Genomic DNA, 18856 nt, shown 5'->3' on the forward strand with positions numbered 1-18856 from the left:
TCAAAGTTTAATTAAAAAAGGGTTCAAAATCTATTTAAGTTAAAAACACTACAAAAATATGTATCTTTAACGACAACCTAATTGCGACGGGGCAAAAATCCCGTCACAAAAGCCTTTTACGACGGGGCTAACAACCAAACAATGACGGGAATAACCGTCGCAAATGTCTTTTACGACGGGTTTACGACGAATTTACGACGGGATTTTCTATTAATGACGTCCCCTTTTATGACGGGTTCGCGACAGGATATCCCATCGTTAGTCAACGATTATTGGCCTTTCGCGACGAGATTTCCCGTCGTTAATAGTACAATTTCTTGTAGTGAAACTTTTTCAAGTTAAATGAGGTACATGGGCAATATAATTACAAATGAAAAAAAATGAGATTCGAACTTGAGACTTATCGTACGAGATGAGTTTAAGTAAAAAAAAAAGTCTACGAGCTGAGTCCAACTTTTTTATAAACAAATAAAAAATATATAAAAAAAGATGCTCCCTCACTCCTCTTCTTCCCTAATACCCTTCCAAATGCATTGAGAAGGCACAAAACTCCAATATCGCACTTACAACTCTACAAGTAAAAAAAGCAGACAACGAAGATATGGGCAGTCTTTTACAACCTTCCAACTTCCTCCTCCTCTTCCTTTTGCTGGTAATCTTTCTATTCCTTCATTTTTGTTTTTCAATTAATCTTCAATTTAAATAAATTAAAATTCTATTAAAATATTCCCTTGATGATTCATTTTCACTTTCCGATGTGAAAAAAAAAAAAAAACATTTTCACTTATTGATTCATTTTCACTTATAGATTTTATTATAAAATTACCTACATATAATTTCCTTTCTCTCATGTCATGGTATTATCACTACATATTCACATAATATTGCTAATTAATTAATAATTTAATGTGTTTAATTTGACTTTTTCTTTATTTTTTATTTTCCATCCTTCAATTTTCATTTGTATGATAATAATTTTTATTTTATTTTTATTACCGAATCAAAGGTGTAATTACAAGGATTTACCAATGATAGTTTCCCTTTTTATATTCCATCTTTATTTTTATTTTTATTTTTTATTTTTTATTTATGTATCTTATGATAATTATTGAAAATTTTGCAGTGCATGATGGTAATCTATTTCTTAACAAAAGGAGTTGAAAAGGGTGAAGATAATTTTTTTCTTAACCATGTTCATGTTCATGATGATGATCAACATATGCACGCCCATACATCATCATCATCATCATCATCATCTCACATGGAACTATCATGGAACATCTTCTTTCACAAAGATGACCTTAAACTTGGTAAAAAAATCCCATTATATTTTCCCATAAAGAATTCATCTTTTACTCCTCATATGATTTCTAAACAAGAATCAAATTCAATCCCCTTTTCATCAACTCAACTTAACAAAATCCTTGAATTTTTCTCATTTCCTAAAGATTCACCTCAAGCCAAAGCCATACAACATACCCTTACACATTGTGAACTCCCTCCTTTAAAAGGGGAGACCAAGTTTTGTGCCACCTCTCTAGAGTCTATGCTTGATAATTTACGCCAAATCTTCGGATTAGGCGTAAATTTCGAGGTTTTAACCACTACTCCAATGAAAAATTTGATCCCTAATTTGCAAAATTATACCATATTGGAAGTTCCTAAGGAGATTATTGCTACTAAGATGGTTGGTTGTCACCCTGTGCCTTACCCTTATGCGGTGTACTATTGTCATGGGCAAGTGAGTGACAATAAGTTGTTTGTGGTCTCACTTGAGGGTCAGGATGATGGGCAGAGAGTTGAAGCTGTTGCAATTTGCCACATGGATACATCTCAGTGGGACCCACATCATGTCTCGTTTCGCGTGCTTGGGTTCGAGCCCGGGGCTGCTCCTGTGTGCCACGTGTTCCCTCGGGATAATCTAGTATGGGTTTTGTCATCCCCTAGTTCTGCTACTTAAGAGTGTAGTGTAAGTGTAGTGTGTGAAATCAAGGTTAAGATTATGAGCATCTGGTTAAGTAATGTTGTTTGATGTTATCCTTGTAAATCTTGTTTTGTGGCTGTTTAAGTTAAGTTATATGCTTTACATTTGTAAGGATCACAAGGGCATACTTCATGTTTGGCTTAGGCCTAAATTGTTAAAACATGCAATGCGTTCTTGAAAAGATATTAATGTGAGGCTAAAAGCTTGCGTATCTTGTATTACGATCATCAAATATATAGTACATAGATAATGCTAATCCTACTAGGCATAGGATAACGCAGCTAGACTAGAATTATAAACTAACTTAAATACCACCTCTAGTATTAGAATTATATCCTAATTCTAATTACCTTAACACCCCCCTCAAGTTGGAGCATGGTGAGGATCGAAAATGCCCAACTTGGATAACAAGTAATCAAACTGACTCTTGCCTAGAGGCTTAGTAAAAATGTCTGCTAGTTGAGATTTAGTTGCGACATAAGATGGTGCAATAAGCCCTTCAGTGACGACATCACGAACAAAGTGACAGTCGATCTCAATATGCTTGGTACGCTCATGAAAGACCGGATTTTTAGCAATATGTAAAGCAGACTGGCTATCACAAAATAAAGGAATTGCTTTAGGGTGGTGAACTCCGAGACTCAACAATAAACCTTTCAACCATTTTAATTCACAAGTAACTGCTGCCATTGAGCAATATTCTGCCTCTGCTGAAGATCGGGAAACTGTATGTTGCTTCTTTGTTTTCCATGAAATAGGTGATTGACCCAAAAAAACAAGCCAACATGTAAGCGAACGGCGAGTAATAGGACAAGCTGCCCAATCGGAGTCACACCAACCTTGAAGAGTTAACTCACTGTCGGCGCGAAGAAGAATTCCTTTACCCGGTGTGCCTTTGAGATAACGAACAACTCGTAAAGCAGCATCCCAATGGGCGACCCGGGGTTCTTGCAAAAATTGAGACAAAACATGCACATAATAAGCGAGATCAGGGCGTGTAACAGCCAAATAAACAAGTCGCCCAACAAGACGGCGATAGGTCTCCGGATCCCGGAGAATTGGGCCATCTGCAAGAGCCAAACGATGAGTTTGTTCTATCGGGAATCCACAAGGTTTAGCGCCAGACAACCCTGCTTCAGTGATAATATCCAGAGTATACTTGCGTGTTAGGTTATGATACATATGACAATTCATAAATCATGCGGAAAAACCATAAAGCCAGGAAAACATATTATTTACACATAATCATTTAGCATAGTTTAGATGCATACTCTTTGTTGCGTGCCCTCCCTAGCTGCGCCCGAACCGAACAAGAACAAGTCTTTAGGACTCCAAGTGTCGTCCCTCCGTAGATAGTCCACAACACGTCCAGATCCGCCTTAAGATTGACCAACTAGAATCGCCCTTAAGGTACTCTGAATTTTCGGCACTTTATAGGCAATTGTGTGACTGAATTTTGCTCTCAAAAACTCACTTTGAATACTTGAATGCTCGATTTAAATATGTGACCCTAGGCACCTATTTATAGAGTTATGGAAAAGGATTTGGAATCCTATTAGGATACTAATTTATTTAATTATAATCCTACTAGGACTCTAATTAAATAAACTAAATCTTTTAGGATTAGATTTAATCATATGACAAATCTCGGTAGCTTTAGGATTCGAGTAGCACACAAACACACACGCACGCACAGCAGCCCAGGAGGGGCGCCATGCGCGCGCGCGCAGCCCGCGAGCTCGCAGCCCACTGCCGCAAGCCCACACGCTGCCGTAGCCTTGGCGCGCGCTGGGCCTGCCTTGCGGTGGGCCTGGCGCAGCCTTGGCTGGTGCGTTTGTGGCGCGCTGGCTTGTTGGGCGATGGCCCGGCTTCGTGCTGGGCCTTCGTCTGGCAGGCCTCGTCCGATGCTAATTCGTACGATACGCTTCCGATTAATTTCCCGATTCCGGAATTCATTTCCGATACGAACAATATTCAACATTTCCGATTCCAGAATCAATTTCTGTTTCGGACAAATATTTAATATTTCCGTTTCCGGAATTATTTTCCGATTCCGATAATATTTCCGATTCTGACAATATTTCCGTTTCCGGCAATATTTCCGATTCCGGCAATATTTCCATTTCCGATAATATTTTCCGATACGTACCATGTTTCCGTTTCCGGCAACATCTACGACTTGGATAATATTTATATTTCCGATACGATCCATATTTCCGTTTCCGGCAATATCATCGTTTCCGGAGTATTCATTTCTTGCCTGTGACGATCTCAGCTCCCACTGAAACCAAGATCCGTCGATTCCGAATATCCATAGATGGAGTATTTAATGCCATTAAATACTTGATCCGTTTACGTACTATTTGTGTGACCCTACGGGTTCAGTCAAGAGTAAGCTGTGGATTAATATCATTAATTCCACTTGAACTGAAGCGGCCTCTAGCTAGGCATTCAGCTCACTTGATCTCACTGAATTATTAACTTGTTAATTAATGCTGAACCGCATTTATTAGACTTAACATAGAATGCATATTTGGACCAAGGGCATTATTTCCTTCAGTCTCCCACTTGTCCTTAGGGACAAGTGTGCATTTCCTAATTCCTTTGTCGCTCGATGCTTGCTCTTGAACATAAGGTAAGAGTTGTCATCCTTATTATGTCCAGATGTGTTTCTCGGTTTCAGAGTTCAACTGATCAAATAAACAGATAATCATAGCCTATGATTCATCCGAGCACGGCCATGCATTTCACAGTTTCTAGCTCTCCGAGTGGCCTTGTACAACTTTTAAGCATCTCATCCCGATTTATGGGAGGACAATCCCAATCTTGCGATCTTGAGATTAGACTTCGTTTGATAGGTGATTACCTGAGCGTTGCCTTTATAGCCTCCTTTTACGGTGCGACGGTTGGTCAACGTCAAAGCAACCAGTTCTCAAACAAGTAATCTCAAATCACTCAGGTATTGAGGATTTAGTGTCTAATAATTTTAATGAAATTTACTTATGACAGATTTTCATCTCTTACAGTAAAGTTTCATAGGTCTTGTCCGATACTAGTCTTCCCAAAGTAAGTATCTATGCAAATGATTATGACATTGCCATGTCCACATAGTTCAAGAAACAGAACTACTAGTCATCTTGCATTCTAGTCGTCTAACGTTTTCTATGCGTCCAACTTTTATAGAAAACTCCGACTAGGGACCATTTTCAACCTTTGACATTCAAGTTCACTTGATAGACATTTCTTAGTCACAAGACTGGTCCTGACAGTCTATCTTGAATATATCGTCAAATTGAAGGGACTCATCATTTAATAAACCACAAATTAAATGGAAAAATGAATTCTTTTCATTTATTGTGAATGATTAACCAATAATGTTTTACAAAGATTTAAACTCTAAAACTTTAAAACATTAAACAGGGTCATCAAAGCCATTCTCCAATATGCTTGATTCCCATAGCTGCAGTGTGCGAGTTGTGCTTCGCCTGCGGGAGAGGTTTAGTCAATGGATCTGATATGTTGTCATCAGTTCCAATCTTGTTTATCTCGACTTCTTTTCTTTCAACGAACTCTCGTAGAAGGTGAAATCTACGAAGTACATGCTTGACTCTCTGGTGGTGTCTAGGCTCCCTTGCCTGTTGTAGATTAAGAGTTTTCAAGGCTAAAATGAAGAACAAGAAAGTAAGACTTACGGAACTTGTTGTGCCGTGGTAACCAAACCACTGCCTTGAAAACGAGATTCGGTGCAACCGGGGTGCACAATTGTATTCACCGATTCGTTCCCTAAGGTTTACACAACCCTCAACACACAATGGCACTCTTGGGTGTGAGATGGAGTTACCAGAACTTATGCCCAAAAGAGAGGAAGAAAGGGAGATGATAAGGGAATGATTTTCCTGTAAACAAATCAAGAAATGAAGCATGTATTTATAGGATTAGAGGAGAATACAAAACAACCCAAAGAAACCAAAGGACTCAAAAGAATCCAATGGTATTGAATCACCAATTAAATCCATGATAATGAAGGGTTTATAACCCCCATAATCAAGAGAAATAATGGACCAACTTAATCATCATAATCAGAATGATAATTGTCCATAAATCATACATAAAAGGTTATCATAAAAGAGGAATCCAAAGAGAAGATCAAAAACGGACAATACTAAGAGCCGATCTCGAAACCTGCCGGTTTCTCAAAACCGGCCGGTTTTCGGTGCACTTCAAAAAATGCCTTTTAAGTCCGTTTTTCAACTCACGCTCGAAACCTGCCGGTTTTGGAAAACCTGGCAGACAGGTTTTGGGAAAACCTGCCGGTTTTCCAAAACCTGGCAGGCAGGTTTTGAGCGATTTTCCATCTTTAAATTCCAACATTGCCTGTGCAATAGCTCCGTTATTATCACAATACAGGGCTATTGGTCCTTTAATGGAGGGGACTACACCAAGTTCACCTATGAACTTCCTTAGCCATATAGCTTCCTTTGCTGCTTCATGTGCAGCAATGTACTCCGCTTCAGTTGTAGAATCCGCAATGGTGCTTTGCTTAGCACTTTTCCAGCTTACTGCTCCTCCGTTGAGGCAGAAGACAAACCCAGACTGTGATCTGAAATCATCTTTGTCGGTTTGGAAACTTGCGTCCGTATAGCCTTTAACAATTAATTCATCATCTCCACCATAGACCAGGAAGTCATCTTTGTGCCTTTTCAGGTACTTCAGAATATTCTTGGCAGCAGTCCAATGCGCCTCTCCTGGGTCTGACTGGTATCTGCTCGTAGCACTGAGTGCGTACGCAACATCCGGCCGTGTACATATCATAGCATACATTATTGAACCAATCAATGATGCATATGGAATCCCATTCATTCGTCTACGCTCATCAAGTGTTTTTGGGCACTGATTCTTGCTTAGAGTCATTCCATGAGACATGGGTAGGTAGCCTCGCTTGGAGTCCGCCATCTTGAACCTATCAAGCACCTTATTGATATAAGTGCTTTGACTAAGTCCAATCATCCTTTTAGATCTATCTCTGTAAATCTTGATGCCCAATATGTACTGTGCTTCTCCTAGATCTTTCATCGAAAAACATTTCCCAAGCCAAATCTTGACAGAGTTCAACATAGGAATGTCATTTCCGATAAGTAATATGTCGTCGACATATAATACTAGGAAAGCAATTTTGCTCCCACTGACCTTCTTGTATACACAAGATTCATCTGCGTTCTTGATGAAACCAAAGTCACTGACTGCTTCATCAAAACGTATATTCCAGCTCCTGGATGCCTGCTTCAATCCGTAGATTGACCTTTTTAGCATTCTTTGGATCCTCAAAACCTTCAGGCTGTGTCATAAACACAGTTTCTGTTAAAACGCCGTTTAAGAAAGCAGTTTTGACATCCATCTGCCATATTTCGTAATCGTAATATGCAGCGATTGCTAACATTATCCGAATAGACTTTAGCATTGCAACTGGTGAAAAGGTTTCATCGTAATCCACACCGTGGACTTGCCTGTAACCTTTTGCAACCAATCTAGCTTTGAAAACTTCAAGTTTCCCATCCTTGTCCCTTTTCAGTTTGAAAACCCATTTGCTTCCAATGGCTTGGTAGCCATCTGGCAAATCGACCAAATCCCATACTTGGTTTTCAGACATGGAGTCTAATTCAGATTGCATGGCTTCTTGCCATTGCTTGGAGCTAGGGCTCGTCATAGCTTGTTTGTAAGTCGCAGGTTCATCACTTTCAAGTAATAGAACGTCATAGCTCTCGTTCGTCAAAATACCTAAGTACCTTTCCGGTTGAGATCTATATCTTTGCGATCTACGCGGGGTAACATTTCTAGTTTGACCATGATTCTCACCAGATTCTTCTAAAGATCTCTGAGTTTCATCCTGAATGTCATCTTGAGCATTCTCTAGAGTTTGTTGTTCGACTCGAATTTCTTCGAGGTCTACTTTTCTCCCACTTGTCATTTTGGAAATGTGATCTTTCTCCAAAAAGACACCATCTCGAGCAACAAACACCTTGTTCTCAGATGTATTGTAGAAGTAATACCCCTTTATTTCCTTTAGATAGCCCACAAGGATACATTTGTCAGATTTTGGATGAAGTTTGTCTGAAATCAATCGTTTGACGTATACTTCACATCCCCAAATCTTCAGAAAAGACACATTTGGAGGCTTTCCAAACCATAATTCATATGGAGTCTTTTCGACAGCTTTAGACGGAGCTCTATTTATAGTGAGTGCAGCTGTATTTAGTGCATGTCTCCAAAATTCTAATGGAAGTTCGGCCTGACCCATCATTAACCTGACCATGTCTAGCAAGGTTCTGTTCCTCCGTTCCGACACACCGTTCCATTGTGGTGTTCCAGGAGGAGTCAATTCTGATAGAATTCCACATTCTTTCAGATGGTCATCAAATTCATAGCTCAGATATTCACCGCCTCTATCAGACCGCAGTGCCTTAATCTTCTTTCCTAATTGATTCTCTACTTCACTCTGAAATTCCTTGAATTTGTCAAATGATTCATACTTATGCTTCATTAGGTAGACATAACCATATCTACTGAAGTCATCAGTGAAAGTGATAAAGTAGCTGAAACCACCTCTAGCATTTGTACTCATTGATCCACATACATCTGTATGGATTAAACCCAATAGTTCATTTGCTCTTTCTCCAACTTTAGAGAAAGGTTGCTTTGTCATTTTGCCAAGTAAACATGATTCGCATTTACCATAATCCTCTAAGTCAAATGGTTCTAGAATTCCTTCCTTTTGAAGTCTTTCTAAGCGTTTCAAGTTTATATGGCCTAATCGACAATGCCACAGATAGGTGAGATCTGAATCATCCTTTTTGGCCCTTTTGGTATTTATGTTATATACTTGTTTGTCGTGATCTAATAAATAAAGTCCATTGACTAATCTAGCAGATCCATAAAACATCTCTTTAAAATAAAACGAACAACTATTGTCTTTTATTAAAAAGGAAAATCCCTTAGCATCTAAGCAAGAAACTGAAATGATGTTTTTAGTAAGACTTGGAACATGGAAACATTCTTCCAATTCCAAAACTAGCCCGGAGGGCAACGACAAATAGTAAGTTCCTACAGCTAATGCAGCAATCCGTGCTCCATTTCCCACTCGTAGGTCGACTTCACCCTTGCTTAACTTTCTACTTCTTCTTAGTCCATGTGGATTGGAACATAAGTGTGAGCCACAAACTGTATCTAATACCCAAGAAGTTGAATTAGCAAGTATACAGTCTATAACGAAAATACCTGAAGATGGAACGACTGTTCCGTTCTTCTGATCTTCCTTTAGCTTAAAGCAATCTCTCTTCCAATGCCCCTTCTTCTTGCAGTAGAAGCATTCGGATTCAGAAGTGGGTTGACTGACCTTCCTCTTTACAGATTTGGCGCCAGTTTGCTTAGTTGGGCTGGTCTTGTTGCCACCTTTCTTAGCATTCCTCTTCTTTCCAGATTTCTTGAACTTGCCCCCACGCACCATAAGCACATCCTGCTTATCACTTTTGAGCGTCTTTTCAGCGGTCTTCAGCATACCGTGAAGCTCAGTGAGCGTTTTGTCCAGACTATTCATACTGTAGTTCAGTTTGAACTGATCATACCCGCTATGAAGAGAATGGAGGATGGTGTCTATAGCCATTTCCTGAGAAAATTGCTGATCCAGCCGACTCATATTCTCAATGAGTCCAATCATTTTGAGAACATGTGGACTTACGGGCTCGCCTTTCTTAAGCTTGGTCTCAAGAATTTGCCTATGAGTCTCGAATCTTTCGACTCGAGCCAGATCTTGGAACATGTTCTTCAACTCACTGATGATTGTGAAAGCATCTGAGTTGATGAACGTTTTCTGCGGATTCGCACTCATGCTGGCGAGCATTAGACATTTCACATCCTTGTTGGCATCAATCCAACGATTGAGGGCTGCCTGAGTGACCCCGTCGCCTGCGGCTTCGGGCATCGCCTCTTCTAGGACATACTCCTTTTCTTCCTGTATAAGAACTATTTGCAAGTTCCTTTGCCAGTCAAGGAAGTTCTTCCCGTTCAACTTCTCCTTTTCGAGAATTGATCGAATGTTGAATGAATTGTTGTTTGCCATATTTAAAACTACAATTGAAAAGAATAAACAAATAAATAACCATTCACAGTTTCTCTTAATAAACTTAAATTCTAGCATACATGCATAATTCAATGTTTATTAAGCATTTTATTCAAGTTATGTGTTCCGGCAGGTGTGAATAAAATGATTCCAAGATCCTAAAATCATTGAAGAACTAAGCACAGTTTGTCGACTTAATCCTAAAACATCTTAGGTAAGCAAAAGCCTTTTGCTAATAGTCTAGAAACTATTCTTGGTTGATAGGTACGTCTAAGAACTTATTAGGTAAACCTATCGATTTTGCCACGACATAAAAGGACTCCTTACTTATATCGTTGAGTTTCACCAAAACTAACATGTACTCACAATTATTTGTGTACCTTTCCCCTTTAGGACCAATAAGTAACACCTCGCTGAGCGAAAATTATTACTAGATTGATGTAAAGGATATCCAAGCAAGTGTTTTTTTTTATTTTATGGCACCTTTTAACTCAATTTTTAAGTTTGGAACTTAACGCTCTTACTATGTTGGTTAGATTTTAAGTGAACTAAAATCCTTAATCATGCAACATAATCAAGCTCTTGATCTCATGCATTTTAAGACATATTTAAAAGCAATAAATAACTTAAAACATGCATAAGATAAATGTGATCTAGTATGGCCCGACTTCATCTTGAAGCTTTAACTTCAAAGTCCGTCTTGAAAATCTCCGTGGGAGGCACCATTTTCTTCAAATAGGATAAGCTATAATTAAAACTAATTACAACTATTTGATGGTACGCAGACCATATTTGAATAGAAAAACAACTTTGGTACTTTAGACCAATTACATTCAAATTAATGGTACGCAGACCATATTTTCTATCCTATTTGGGCCATACTAGTCACTTCATAACCTGCAAAACAGTACATATACAATATATACCATTCACCCATTCATTATCATGAATGGCCCACATAGCTGGTTAGTAAAACACATTATGCATCACGTAAACATTTGCAGCAATTAATCAAGGGCACCAATAATCTACCAATTATTCGGTCCTTATTAATTCTAATCAAGTTGTTTTAACCTTAAGGATTTGTAGACCTAATCAAGAGTTTATGACTAAAAAGGGCTCCCACTTAAACCAATAAATTCATATGCTTTACTAATTTTAAACATAAAAATGTATTTCTAGTCTAACCGGAAACATACAAATTTAATTAAAATTTAAAGCTCATATAAATTTATAATTGAATCCAAAAAGTTTAATTTAATTTCAGTCGTATTTAAATTAATTCATGATTTTAATTTTAGTAAAATAATTAGAATAAATAAAATTTATTATAATTACAATATTCAAAATTAAAATCTAAGAAAATAATTTAAATTATTAATTTTAAAATTAATTAAAATTACGTAAACTGAAAATTTCAAATTAAAATTTCAAAACGATCTAATCGCAACGCAACAACCCCACGCAACGTACGCCCATGGGCCACACGCACACAGCCATCGCTGGCCATATGCGCGCAGCCCATGCGCTGCGTCGCATCGCTGCTGCTGCTTTCCTTCGCAAGGCATCACGCGAGCTGGTGCTCGCTGCGCGCGCCAGCAATCGATGCACGCGAGCCATCGCTCGCTGCTCTCGCTCGCCAGCGCTCGCTTCATGCGAGCCAGCGCTCGCTGCGCGCGCTCGCCAGCGCTCGCTTTATGCGGGCCATTGCTCGCTGCGCGCGCTCGCCAGCGCTCGCTGCGCGCGCTTGCCAGCGCTCGATCCTGCGAGCCATCGCTCGCTGCGCGAGGCATCGACGCTGGGCGTAGCACTCGTGGCACGCGAGCTTGCGCTCGCTGCGCGCGAGGCTCCGCACGCTTGCGCGAGGCAGTGCGCGTTGTGGCGCAGCTCGCTTGCTGCCCACACACGACTGTTGTGCCTTGCTTTCGCCCTCGCCCATTCGTCCATTGCTCACAGCCCACGACACAAGGCAGGGCTGCTGCCTTGTGCTCGTGCACCATGGCCTTGCTCATTGCATTCGTGTCGCATGGGCGACGAGCTCCCTTGCTCGTCGTCACATGCCCGCACTATACAACACCCCTTAAGGGTAACACGTAGCGTCCATTGCTTTGTGCGTGCAAGTTATATGAGCGAATCGCATAAAATTTAAAAAATTTATATTTAAAATTAATGACAAATTAATAAATAATATTAATTTCATAATTTTAGGGCGAAAAATCGAAAATTTATTATTCAATTGATTTCCGATTAACATGGATTCAAGTCTAGGTCATAAAAACCAAATTTAAAATTTAACATAAATTTACAATTTTTATGGTGGTTTTTAATCATAGGTATCTAATTAAATTATAATTAATTATGAAAATCAAATTAATTCTAAATTATTCTAATTTTAAACAAATTAATCATAATTACAAATTAGATTGCATAATTAACAAGGCTAGGCATTCAAACTTGTTAATCATATACAGTAGGTCAATCAAAAAATTCAAGATTTATCAACAAGAATCGCAAATATTTAATTTAACATCTTAAATTTACGAAATTTTGCATTCGAAAAACTAAAACCTTCGAAAAGTCATAGTTAAGCTTCGAATTTGAGAATTCTGGGTTCGGCAGGAAAAAACATTTTTTGTCAAAATTTTAGAATGCCTTTTACATGCGGAATTGACACAAAAATCACTCGATTTGGATGAGTAACGAAGAAACTGCCGAAAAACTGCGTACGTATAATTAAATAAACGCAATTTGCAATTAATTAACAATTACGAAAATTAATCACCCCTTTTAATTCTTGCAAATTTGTAATATTTAACCATGTTCATGCAATTTAGATTATGAAAATAATAAGAGGCTCGTGATACCACTGTTAGGTTATGATACATATGATAATTCATAAATCATGCGGAAAAACCATAAAGCCAGGAAAACATATTATTTACACATAATCATTTAGCATAGTTTAGATGCATACTCTTTGTTGCGTGCCCTCCCTAGCTGCGCCCGAACCGAACAAGAACAAGTCTTTAGGACTCCAAGTGTCGTCCCTCCGTAGATAGTCCACAGCACGTCCGGATCCGCCTTAAGATTGACCAACTAGAATCGCCCTTAAGGTACTCTGAATTTTCGGCACTTTATAGGCAATTGTGTGACTGAATTTTTCTCTCAAAAACTCACTTTGAATACTAGAATGCTCGATTTAAATATGTGACCCTAGGCACCTATTTATAGAGTTATGGAAAAGGATTTGGAATTCTATTAGGATACTAATTTATTTAATTATAATCCTACTAGGACTCTAATTAAATAAACTAAATCTTTTAGGATTAGATTTAATCATATGACAAATCCCGGTAGCTTTAGGATTCGAGTAGCACACAAACACACACGCACGCACAGCAGCCCACGAGGGGCGCCATGCGCGCGCGCGCAGCCCGCGAGCTCGCAGCCCACTGCCGCAAGCCCACACGCTGCCGTAGCCTTGGCGCGCGCTGGGCCTGCCTTGCGGTGGGCCTGGCGCAGCCTTGGCTGGTGCGTTTGTGGCGCGCTGGCTTGCTGGGCGATGGCCCGGCTTCGTGCTGGGCCTTCGTCTGGCAGGCCTCGTCCGATGCTAATTCGTACGATACGCTTCCGATTAATTTCCCGATTCCGGAATTCATTTCCGATACGAACAATATTCAACATTTCCGATTCCGGAATCAATTTCCGTTTCGAACAAATATTTAATATTTCCGTTTCCGGAATTATTTTCCGATTCCGATAATATTTCCGATTCTGACAATATTTCCGTTTCCGGCAATATTTCCGATTCTGGCAATATTTCCATTTCCGATAATATTTTCCGATACGTACCATGTTTCCGTTTCCGGCAACATCTACGACTTGGATAATATTTATATTTCCGATACGATCCATATTTCTGTTTCCGGCAATATCATCGTTTCCGGAGTATTCATTTCTTGCCTGTGACGATCTCAGCTCCCACTGAAACCAAGATCCGTCGATTCCGAATATCCATAGATGGAGTATTTAATGCCATTAAATACTTGATCCGTTTACGTACTATTTGTGTGACCCTACGGGTTCAGTCAAGAGTAAGCTGTGGATTAATATCATTAATTCCACTTGAACTGAAGCGGCCTCTAGCTAGGCATTCAGCTCACTTGATCTCACTGAATTATTAACTTGTTAATTAATACTGAACCGCATTTATTAGACTTAACATAGAATGCATACTTGGACCAAGGGCATTATTTCCTTCATTCCGTTGGCATAAAAATAGACCTGAAGCACTATGGGCCACCTCAATGCCAAGGAAATACTTCAAAGAGCCCAAATCTTTCATTTTGAAGCAGTCACTTTAATATGATTTGAAAGTAGTAATCGCAGCGGAATCATTCCCAAAGATAATAAGATCATCAACATAAACCAATACATTTATTTGAACGGTACCTTTAGTGTAGGTAAATAAAGAGTAGTCTGAATAAGACTAAAGAAAGTCAAATTTTTTAAGAGCTTGAAGCAACTTTTCAAACCAACATCGAGGAGCCTGTTTCAACCCGTACAAGGATTTACGAAGTCGACATACCAATTTTGGGTTGGAGCACTCAAACCCATGAGGCAATTTCATATAAACTTCTTCTTCAAGATCACCATGTAGAAATGCGTTGTGAACATCCTGTTAGGTTATGATACATATGACAATACATAAATCATGCGGAAAAACCATAAAGCCAGGAAAGCATATTATTTACACATAATCATTTAGCATAGTATAGATGCATACACTTTGTAGCGTGCCTTCCCTAGCTGCGCCCGAACCGAACAAGAACAAGTCTTTAGGACTCCAAGTGTCGTCCCTCCGTAGATAGTCCACATTACGTCCGGATCCGCCTCAAGATTGACCAACTAGAATCTCCCTTAAGGTGCTTAGGAATTTTTGGCTATTAGTGCAAGAGTGTGGCTGAATTTTCTTTCAAAAACTTACGCTTTGAATACTTCAATCGTACCCATAAATTATGACCCTAGGCCCTTATTTATAGAGGTTTGGAAAGGGAATTGGAATCCTAGTAGCATACGATTTAATTAAACTTAGAATCCTACAAGGACTCTAATTAATTAAATAATCCTAATAGGAATAGGAATTTAATCATACATCAAATCCTAATAGTTTTAGGAATTATGCATGGACACAAACACACGCACGAGCATGACCCGCAAGCATGCAGGCCATGCCCGCGCACAGCCCACACGCCCACGAAGCCCATGCGAGCTACCGCAGCCCACGAGGCTGCCATGGCCTTTAGCTGCACGCTGGGCTTGCCTTGCGGTAGGCCTGCCGCAGCCTTGGGCTCTGTTGTGGCGCGCCATTGCTTGCTGGGCGATGGCCTGGCTTCGTGCTGGGCCTTCGTCCGGCAGGCCTCGTCCGATGCTTATTCGTACGATACGCTTCCGATAAAATTCCCGGTTTCGGAATTCATTTCCGATACGAACAATATTTAATATTTCCGATTCCGGAATTCATTTCCGATACGAACAAATATTTAATATTTCCGTTTCCGGAATTATTTTCCGATTCCGATAATATTTCCGATTCTGACAATATTTCCGTTTCCGGCAATATTTCCGATTCCGGCAATATTTCCATTTCCGATAATATTTTCCGATACGTACCATGTTTCCGTTTCCGGCAACATCTACGACTTGGATAATATTTATATTTCCGATACGATCCATATTTCCGTTTCCGGCAATATCATCGTTTCCGGAGTATTCATTTCTTGCCTGTGACGATCTCAGCTCCCACCGAAACCAAGATCCGTCGATTCCGAATATCCATAGATGGAGTATCTAATGCCATTAAATACTTGATCCGTTTACGTACTATTTGTGTGACCCTACGGGTTCAGTCAAGAGTAAGCTGTGGATTAATATCATTAATTCCACTTGAACTGAAACGGCCTCTAGCTAGGCATTCAGCTCACTTGATCTCACTGAATTATTAACTTGTTAATTAATACTAAACCGCATTTATTAGACTTAACATTGAATGCATACTTGGACCAAGGGCATTATTTCCTTCACATCCATTTGATAAAGATGCCAATTCTTGGAAGCAGCTATAGCAAGAAAAGCACGGACATTGGTCATTTTAGCAATTGGAGCAAATGTATCATTATAATCAATACCTTCTTTTTGATGATTTTCCAAAACAACCAATCTAGATTTGAGACGTTCAATATCACCACTTGAGAAAAAATTGGTTCTGTAGACCCATTGACTACCTAAAGCTCGTTTTCCTGGAGGAAGTTCTTCTAGAGTCCAAGTTCCATTATCCTCCAAGGCTCGGATTTCTTCCTGCATAGATTTCTTCCATCCCTCATCCTTCATCGCCTCCTTGAAAGACTTTGGATCTTTGCCATAAATAATAGCTGCTAAAAACTTACGATAATTTACAGAAAATTGTCACTATTAATATAATGTGCTATAGGATAAGGAGTACATGAGGAGCGATGTGGAGACGGAGAAGAAGAAGATGGGCTTTCTGAAATTATTGTGTGAGTAACATAATCTCGTAGCCAAGAAGGTGGAGCCTTGTCCCTTAAGCCACGACCCAAATCAGAAGATGGGGCCTCAATAGAAGCTCTTGTGCTGGGAGTGTGGGTCTCTTGTGTAGCAGAGGGCATAGGAGGAGCAAGGTCGTTTTGGGTTGCAAGTTGATCACATTGGGCTGGGGGTTTTTGGGCTTCGGATGAGGGAGGTGATGGATCAACTGTACTAGGAGCTGACTGATCCATCACCGTAGGAGAATTATTAGACATTAGGTTCTCTGCATGTGTGTATGGGTCCAGTACATCTATGGGCTCATGCATATTGAAATTATTATCAAGAGAAATTGTCTCATGCATATTAGAATTATTGTCAAAAGGATTTGGCTCATGCAAATTGGGTTCATGCATAATGGGCTCGTTGGGTAATATAACACCAGGGATATCATTATTTCTCATTGTAAAATCAAGATCAACGTCATCTTCGCTAACGTAAGGTACAACTTTTCTAGGTTCAATGTTGACATCCTCCGGGTCAATAAACGGAAATATTTCTTCAAAAAATTTCACATCTCGAGACACAAAAAATCCCTTTTTATCAAGATCATAGACCAACCAACCTTTCTTGTCAAATGGATACCCCATAAAAATACACTTTCTACTCCTACTTTCAAATTTATCTCCTTTGGTCTTTTGATTGTGAGCAAAACATAGGCATCCAAAGATATGTATAGTGTTGTAGGAAGGCGGGACACCAAACAAGATTTCGAATGGTGTTTTATTATTTAATAAAGGTGATGGAGTTCTATTAATTAAATGTGCGGAAGCGAGAACACACTCCCCCCAAAAATAAATAGGTAATTTTGCTTGAAATCTCAAAGCCCGTGCAACGTTTAGGATGTGTTTATGCTTTCTCTCAACCCGCCCATTTTGTTATGGAGTCCCGACACATGAGAAGAAAAAGAGAATGCCAGTAGCGGAAAAATAATCACGTAAACAATTAAATTCCGTACCGTTATCACTTTGCAAAATTTTAATTGTTTGAGAAAATTAGCGATCAACCATGACAATGAAATTCATAAAAATACGAAATACTTCTGTTTTATCATCCAACAAATATACCCAAACGACTTTAGAAAAATCATCAACTATAGTCAAAAAATACCGGGCTCCACAAGAAGAGGCATGTCTATATGATCCCCACAAATTACAATGAATTTTCTCAAAAGCACGACTAGCTTTAGTATCACTAATAGGATATTTGTCTCTAGGATGCTTGGCACGAAAACAAATTTCACATGCTTTATTCAAACTACCCTTACGGTCATGGGAGAAAGTAACTTAACTACTTTTTCTAAGGGTTGCCCCATCATTTTGTGCCACAACTCCAATGTCGACGTTGCTCCATTCACCAAAACATGTTGCACCGGGTCAACCTCTCCGAAGTAGTAGAGTCCATCTCGTCTAACTCCCGTTCCAATCAACTCCCCTGTGTGGTCATGTATAGCACACATAGAAGAATTAAATTTGACAATGCTCTGCAAATCATCATTTAATTGAGAAACCGAAGTAAATTGCAGCTAAATTGAGGGACATAAAAAACATTTTTTAGAATAATATTTTCTGATAATCGAACTGAGCCTCCTTGAGTTGCATTCTCCGTTTTGCCGTTGGGAAGTGCGACGAGGCAATCATAAATATCCGAAATATTAAATAACAGAGTTTTATCACCTGTGACATGATTCGTTGCTCCGGTGTCAATTATCCAAAAATTGGTATTAAACTTACCATTCAAACGATGATCCGAGAGATTTGTGGTACCAAGAAGGCCTACCTTAGCCTTGCATTGATCTTATTTGAAGAGCTGGGATTGGCCCACTAAATTATTTGATTTAATATGGAGGAGAGGAGCCAACAACTTGGAGGGAATATGCGGCTCTGCTTTTGAACAAAGGAGGTGGGGTTTTTTCACCGCTTGTCACAGGAAAAAAATTTGTACTTTGCTATATTTTGGCTGTGATACCATGAAAAGATATTAATGTGAGGCTAAAAGCTTGCGTATCTTGTATTACGATCATCAAATACATAGTACATAGATAATGCTAATCCTACTAGGCATATGATAACGCAGCTAGACTAGAATTATAAACTAACTTAAATACCACCTCTAATATTAGAATTATATCCTAATTCTAATTACCTTAACAGTTC

At 39.3% G+C, this 18856-nt stretch overlaps 1 protein-coding gene across 1 annotated transcript; it reads left to right on the forward strand.

Moving 5' to 3' along the window:
• Positions 1 to 492: 492 nt before the first annotated feature.
• On the forward strand, positions 493 to 2198 carry LOC110805512 (BURP domain protein USPL1). The gene is made up of 2 exons (XM_022011131.2): positions 493 to 652; positions 1124 to 2198. Exons 1-2 carry the CDS (start codon positions 602 to 604, stop codon positions 1958 to 1960), a joined length of 888 nt encoding a protein of 295 aa, XP_021866823.1. The 5' UTR covers positions 493 to 601; the 3' UTR covers positions 1961 to 2198.
• The last annotated feature ends 16658 nt before the right edge of the window (positions 2199 to 18856 follow it).

This window comes from Spinacia oleracea, chromosome 4, assembly GCF_020520425.1.
Source record: "Spinacia oleracea cultivar Varoflay chromosome 4, BTI_SOV_V1, whole genome shotgun sequence".
NCBI lineage: Eukaryota > Viridiplantae > Streptophyta > Magnoliopsida > Caryophyllales > Amaranthaceae > Spinacia > Spinacia oleracea.

Coding starts and splice junctions, on each gene's coding strand:
- LOC110805512 (XM_022011131.2), top strand. CDS start 602: ATGGGCAGTCTTTTACAACCTTCCAACTTCCTCCTCCTCTTCCTTTTG. Junction 653..1,123: donor TCCTCCTCTTCCTTTTGCTG/GTAATCTTTCTA, acceptor AAAATTTTGCAG/TGCATGATGGTAATCTATTT.